Genomic DNA, 7,642 nt, shown 5'->3' on the forward strand with positions numbered 1-7,642 from the left:
TCAATCAATGTATTATTCTTCCTTTATCCAGTGCTTTGTGTGTGTGTGCTTACACACACACACACACTTCTCTTTATGTTCGTGTTTCTCTTTCGTTGCGCACTCTCACATAGGGTTAGGAGACACTACTCCCAATTGGATGGTAAAGACAATATTTCATAGAATATTCTCTAATTGACTAGGAAAGGTTTGTCATATGGTCAGATATGCTAACTAGACTACCTTACTAGGCTATAAAAGGAAGACCCTTCAAAGCCATCATCAATCTAGTCGGAGTTGTTTTAGCTATCCTTAAACTCTTTGCCTATTTGGAGCCCCAAGGGAGACACCAAGAAAAGGAGGTTTCTACTGCAAGAAAATATATCTTGTATCATCAACAACCATCTTTTTCATATTTGATATGATCTCAACAAAGAAAAGAATAGCAGGAACACGAAATCTTCATGCAACTTCATAGAAACAATTCTCCCACGGCTTTAACTTTAACAAAATACATCATATTTTTCATAGAATTCTTTGATAGATATCAAAAACACAAAATACTAAACCACTTTGAATGGAAAGATATCACATATAATTCATCTTCAAAGTTTCCATAGCTTTTTCTCACAATCTCTCATATGTAGATACATTGTTTGGCATAGAATTGGTTATCTCTGACTCTCTCTCTCTCTCTCTCTCTCTCTCTCTCTCTCTCTCTCTCAATGGTACATCATATCCTCACTAAAATAGTCAATAATTACTTAGAATAATCCTTGTTTGGTCGTGAATACCCATCCCAAGATGTGTGTGTGATATAAAAGGTCACCAGAGCCACTACACTGACTCCTCACAGTTCACTACTATCACTTCACTCCAGTCTTCTCTTGAGTCTTCAATAGCTACTTCTTTCACTTCTTTGAGCTCTTTTGAACTTGCATTCACCTCTTGCCAAGTCTAGAAAACTTTTCCAAAGTCTCACATGCATTCCATAGAACACTTACAAAGGCATACAGAACAGAACAAAATAGGAACATAGGCTCTACAGAAGCTCAACAGAGGGTTACAAAAGGTCAACATAAAGCATCCAACTCAACTTAAATCATTCAAACCCATAAAAAATCATTCAATGAGCTTTTAAACAACCTCAAACTTCATCAATCATTACTCCATACTTTCATATAGAAGAAAATCAGAACAAAATATAAGCTATCAGAACTAATCGGAACCTATAGAATGTAGCAGAACATCACAGAGCCTCATATCTCCACTATAAAACATTATGAGCTTCCAAAACATAACCAACCTCATCCAAAACACTCTCAAACACTCCTAAAACAACTAAACATCATTCAAAATCCATAAGTAATCAACCATTCAGTCCTAAAAAATAACAAAAATCAACTAAAAAATACATGTCATTTTAGCATTTAACACTATTATTTATCTAGATCACTATCTAAGCTAAGTATAAGCTTCATTGTGGAAGTGCACGAGTGGATAGAGCTATCTTTGTATCAATTCATTTGAAATTCATTGTGGAAGTGCATGAGTGGATAGAGCTATCTTTGTATCAATTCATTTGAAATTAAAGAAATTTATTCTCTTTTTGTATTTTTTATATATGTTCTACCCCTTAGATTCTATTTCTACACCATGTAATTTTTATAATTTGGTGATTTTTGTTTACCAAAAGCAAGAGAGTTGCTTAAGGGGACTACTTATCAAGAATCTAAGGGATATCTTATATCAACAAGCTTAGGAAAATATTACATCACAAGGTGGAGATAGCTCCTTTGTCTTACATAGAGAAGGAAAGAGAGATTGAGTTGTGGTGCTCAAGAGAGAGCTCAAAGCTCCAGAACCTACATCATTTATTACAAGAGAACACTACTACTTACTTCAAATACCACTAGTACAAACTACTATCTTATCATTGTCCATGTTGTTTTTTTTCATCCCTATTTGTAATTCTTTACTTTTTAATAAGTATCTTTCAAACTTGATTACTAAGTTTTAGAAAGCCCTCGCTCAATAATCCCTTTCACACTTGTCTTACTCAAACTAGTTCATATTATATCATGTTTACACCTTGAATTGGTTTAATTATGTGCACTGGATGGTTGCAATTTGATAGAGATAAAAAAAACCCTATTCACACTATTAAATATTATCTTAAGCTACATTCAATTATATTTTTTAAAAAATTATCTCAAAATCAAGACCCTATTCATGGAAAATTGAATTTAGACACCGTTGAGAAAAAATAACTCAATAAGATGTCTTTAGAAATATCATGGCCTTCACTTGTAATTGTTATGTAATTATGTTTATCAAGTTATTTTATTGGAATTATGGATTTATATTTGTAGGATATTTTACAAGATGTATGAATTTATCACGATATTTTACCAAAATTTATTATGGATTTTATTTATTTATGATATAATCTATGACTTAGTATTCAAATGTGCTTGTACGGTACTAGTTACATTATGCTTGGCAGATGGATAGAAGGATACTAATGTGTGTTGTGTTGTAATGAGTAGATAATTAGATGAAGTAAAGTTATCATTTTTTAGAGTGCACAATATTACACATAAAATTTATGTGCTCTTTAGTTTGAAAAAAATTTAGCGAAAGCATTATATTTTGTATGCACCTATTAGTGCAAGGACTTTGTATACACACATGCACAATAGATTTATGTTTAATATATTTATTAGAGAAAAAACAAAATTTTAAAATAAGAATTTTAATATAGAGTGTGTTTTAGTTTATTTACACACAAAAGCGAGTCATGCAAAGTGAGGAAAAGCAAGGAATACAAGGGTGCTTTCAATGTATTTTGGGCACAAAAGCTTACTTTAATATTATAAATACATACATGGTGGAGGTACTCTTAAGGAAGATTATAAATACATACATGGTAGAGGTGCTCATCCATGTATGGGGGAAGATTGTATCGAATCTTGTGTCATGCAAGCTCATGGTTCCAAAGGAACAACAATAATGCTAGCATGTAAGAAGAACCAAAATCCAAGAAACCAAAGTACAACAATAAGATGAGCTTACAAGATCGTAAAGCTAGACATCTATAACTAAATAACAAAAATGTCAGCATCTTATCAATTTAGAATGAATCCAACACAACATCCATCTTGCTACATGCAAAAATAATAAACAAAAAATTGAACTACAACAAAACAACAAAAATATCAACATCTTGTCAATCCAGAAAAAATAGAACATAGTATCCATAGACTTCTTGATATGTATAAAAAAAAGAAAGCAAAAATTGACCCAATTGAGAACTAAATCAATTAAGAATCATACTAGGATACTTCATCATAAATACATTTAACAAATCAACTCCAACCACTAATTGAGTATTAGAACAAGTAGAAGAATTATCTTTCAAACTTGTAAATTCCATGCCATCCAAAATAATATATAATTGAATCCTAGATCATACAATAGAAAAAACTATGCAATTATAGACAACGAAGAGAAATTCATAGAATACAATCTACTTTAACATATAGTACATGAAGAACAACCACAATAGCCAATATAAGAACTCATATGTTTCAAGAAATCATGACCAATACACAAACTATGTGCCTTCAAACAAGTAGAATCAAGCACACAAGCAAGCAAGCAAGCCAACCATCAAGCTATTCCACAACTAAGTGGGACCTAACAAGTCCACTACAAAAAAGAAAGAAAAAATCTAGCATAGGAAAATGCTCTGCCCAATGTGCCCAATTGTTTGTTAGGGAACAATATTACAAATATTAGGAGGTGCTCTTGATAGAGATATCAAAATTGTCTTTCACATTTAAAAATATATATTTGTATACATTAGGAGGCGCAAGTTGCATAAAAGAACACAGGAAGGAGGTTTTGCATGATAATGAAATCTTGGTATGATCTACAGATGAAGAGCATGTGCTTAAATTCCTTTGAAGCTTTTAGAAAAGTGGGAGGAAAATTGTAATCCTGTTTAACAAGGAGGCAACGTCCATCTGTGGTCATTACAAGTAATGAGTGCTTTACGCCTCCGCAGTGAAAGAAGGAATTTCTTGAGGAAAATCGACGCACGTTTAGGCATTTACGTGTTCTAAATGAACACTAACATTGCTTTTAGAGAAGAGAAAGATCAACGCCCGTTTAGGCGTTTACGTGTTCTAAACGAACACGGACACATACCTGGCTTTTGCAGTAGAGAATGCTGCGGGCTAGTAGATATATAAGAAGAGACGACAGCTAGCTCCAAATGTTAGCATCATAGCGAGGAAGCAAAACACATAATACACGCTCACATCCGCGGGAATGCGCTACCGACCAAAATGAAACAATATCATAACCGGCCTGGAGCAATGCTGCTGCTGCTGTTGCTGCTGCTGCATGTCGCAGCCGATGTGCCGATGATGGTGTCGGCAGCCAACTGGGGCAGCTTCAGCCGAGATAACTGCGTGCTTCCAGGGTATCGCAAGTACTATGCTAGGCTATGGAACATCAAGGGCGACTGGGGCAAAGCATGCAATAGCATGGCAGCCACAGTCCAAGGGACCTATTTTGGCCGCCCGGACAACTGCGTAGACAAGGGGATAGGGGGGGAGTGGGGGGAGTTCTACGTGCTGGACAGCAGCTGCAATCCTAACTGGGGCTCGTTCCGGGACGATGGCTGCAAGGGCGACGGGCGGCGGCAGTTCTCCAGCGTGCTGTGGGACGTGCCGAGAGGGACGAAGTGGGAGGACTGGTGCGCGCAGTCGTGGGCGGAGGTCGACGGAGTCTTTTTCATGCAGCCCTCCCGCTGCGTCAACAACATACTCAACATCTGGGGCCAGTTCGACGTGCCGGACCCCTGCTGCGGGAACGGCAAGGCCAGCGGCTCCATCACGGCGCCCCTCCACGACCAGCTGCGCCGACGGAGGCTCCTCGCCGATACTTGCGCGGCCGCCGGCGGCAGCGGGGGCATACCTCCTCACGATAGGAATGGTTTGCCGAAGACCCCCGCCGACGCGGTCGACGCCTTCGCCGACGATGACTTCGACGCCGACGAGCTCGCTGTCTACCTAATCGAACAGTCTAAAGGCGCCGGGCCGGCGGGCCAGTTCATCGTCTCCGGCGGAAGCTCTGGTGGCATTCAGTCATTCGACGTCTTTCTGCGCTCCACGGGCTCCCCCATCCGCTTCTTCCCCACCCGCTCGCGCGCGAGTTTCGGGGCCGTGCGGAGTCACTCCATTCAGGCGCTGGTGGTGCCGGTCACGCGCGCAGGGGGGCTGACGTCCAGCGGCAACATCCCGTCCGGAAGCTGGTACTCCGTCAGCCTCACCAGAAACGACAATGCCGACCACCCCGTGCGCGTCATTGCCACCAGCCAGCTCTCTGGGTGTTGCCTCTCACTTGGATGGGACAGCAGTAGCCGCACGCTGTACATGGGGCACGTGCAACCGGACCCCGGGGCATCCCAGCCCTACCAGCAGAGTGGGGAGAACCTCGCCAACCATATGAGGCAGCAAACCCAACCCTTCGAAGGAGTCACTCTCGACTCCGGACACATCTACCATATCGGTGCCAACAGTGAGCGCTATGGTGGCTATGGCGCCACGGGCCTTGTCCGGGCCAATGTCATTGGCCTCCTTGGCCGCAACGCCATCCAGATCGTCGTGCAGTTCGTCAATACTACGAGTGGGCTCGTGGAAAGATTCCGCGATATGCCGTTCTTCTAAGGTACTCGTCCAAGCAAGATGAAGTGAGAGAGTCTATTTACTAGAGGAGATTTTACAAAGTCTACTGCGAGCTCACTAAGGCTACACCTCGTGCCCCGGTATTTATGTATGGATCTCACGATTGAATCGTAGCCTCGTGAGCTAGAAATAATACGTCACATTTGAAATTTTCCTTTAGCCACAAAATCCCCATAGCAGCAGCCCGGAAGAATATTTGCATTATCTACTTTTTCTTAAGTTTTGCTCGTTGTTCGTAAGACTTCGCTACCATAGCATACATATTATTCACCACAATATAAATATAGCATGCTCATCAAGATGTTAGAATAGTGTTGAATAAGTTTTACACATACACAACACCCCCTCTCTCTCATCCCTTTAACTATGACAACCTACACTATGTATAAAACACTTGACCTTAAAACACAATAATTAGTAGACTTGAGTTTTTATCTCTCTTTTCATGCTTCACAACCAAACTACACTTTTGCATGCTAATCATGCTACATGTGGCAATAAAGTAGCATCCAAGATTATAGAACTTGATTGCTTGCATTATCATCACGCTTTCATACATTGGAGGGAAAAGTTCTACTCAAACAACAATTAGCAACATGTGTCACTACTTATCTTAAGATTATGGATAAAGGTTAAAACAATCGATTCTTCTTATTGGCTACCCTATGATAAAATTGTTGAAGCTCATTCCAATGTGGAACTACTCCTACATATAGTGTGCAATAGGATTCAAAAGTGGTACATTGGGTGTCCCACAAGTATATCTCATGATAACTTTATTTCAAATTTTCCTCTTCGGCTAATTCGTTTGAGTATAAACCTCCTTATCCATTGCAACCATTTTTTATAGCTGATGATGATTATTGTATAGTAAAAAAGAAGGCTCCAAGTCTCATTTTATTATGTGGCTTTCATTTAATCAAGTTCTTAAGGAGTTGTTATTTTAAAAAATGGATTAAATATTATTACTAAGATGTATTATCTATAAAGATGTTACTATTCAACACCTCTTCTATATATTTTTGGTGGCTTAAGAAGCTAGACTATCTCATGTAGTAAAGATATATTATATTCAATGTCTTTAAAAAGATAGATCCAAACTATGTAATGATAGATAAGAAACTAAGAAAAGAATGGATAAAAAGTCCCCAAGTCTTATAATGCATAAGATGTTTTATGAAAGATAAGAGCTTGAGTAGAAGTATATAAGCAGAAGCAAAGCAAGAGCTATGGTGGATTGAGCAAGAGAGCAAGAGAAAGAGACACAAGATGTGAGAAATCCAACTATCACAATGTGTTATTGACCTTCCATTATTCAATAGTTACTAAAATAATAAAGAATAAAGTGATAGATAGACACTTGCTAGCTGTGGTGTATATATGTGTAATCATGGTGTGTGTATGTATTAAATATAGGGTGGCATAGACACAAGTACCTTTACCCCCAACAACCTCCAACTTAAAGGTGAATATACCTCCAGTGAGATAAAAGAATAACAAAGTGACAAATTACAAATGTACATAAAGTACAATAGTATAAGGAATAGATCTCATTTCATCCTGCAGCCATCATCTTCCTAAGGAAAGAAAAAGTTCCATTGAGAGACTTTTAGTGAAAAGATCTATAAGATTCTTGTCAGTCCAAATCTGGTCAAAGCTCAACAAACTTACATTCTATTGAGAGAGAGAATGAGCACTTGTGGTCTCTACACAAATGGGATTAATTTACTCACATTAAGGGATGCAAAAGAGACACTACTTATAAGTCAAATTGAAAGTAGACTATGACACTTTTATACACGACCAGAGAGATGATGATGTAATAGAGAAATAGAGGAGAAGGTGTGGTGCAATATAAAGCAAATAATTGAATATGCTAATATTTAGGGTCACAACTAATGTATCGC

At 38.5% G+C, this 7,642-nt stretch overlaps 1 protein-coding gene across 1 annotated transcript; it reads left to right on the top strand.

Moving 5' to 3' along the window:
• Window positions 1-4,067: 4,067 nt before the first annotated feature.
• LOC148030189 (uncharacterized) lies at window positions 4,068-5,974 on the top strand. Its single transcript, XM_087686464.1, has one exon. It carries the CDS (start codon window positions 4,332-4,334, stop codon window positions 5,715-5,717), a length of 1,386 nt encoding a protein of 461 aa, XP_087542590.1. The 5' UTR covers window positions 4,068-4,331; the 3' UTR covers window positions 5,718-5,974.
• Window positions 5,975-7,642: the final 1,668 nt, after the last annotated feature.

This window comes from Lygodium microphyllum, chromosome 10 (assembly GCF_053477565.2).
Source record: "Lygodium microphyllum isolate KBCC chromosome 10, Lygodium_microphyllum_v1.1.10, whole genome shotgun sequence".
Classification (NCBI taxonomy): Eukaryota; Viridiplantae; Streptophyta; class Polypodiopsida; order Schizaeales; family Lygodiaceae; genus Lygodium; species Lygodium microphyllum.

Coding starts and splice junctions, on each gene's coding strand:
- LOC148030189 (XM_087686464.1), top strand. CDS start 4,332: ATGAAACAATATCATAACCGGCCTGGAGCAATGCTGCTGCTGCTGTTG.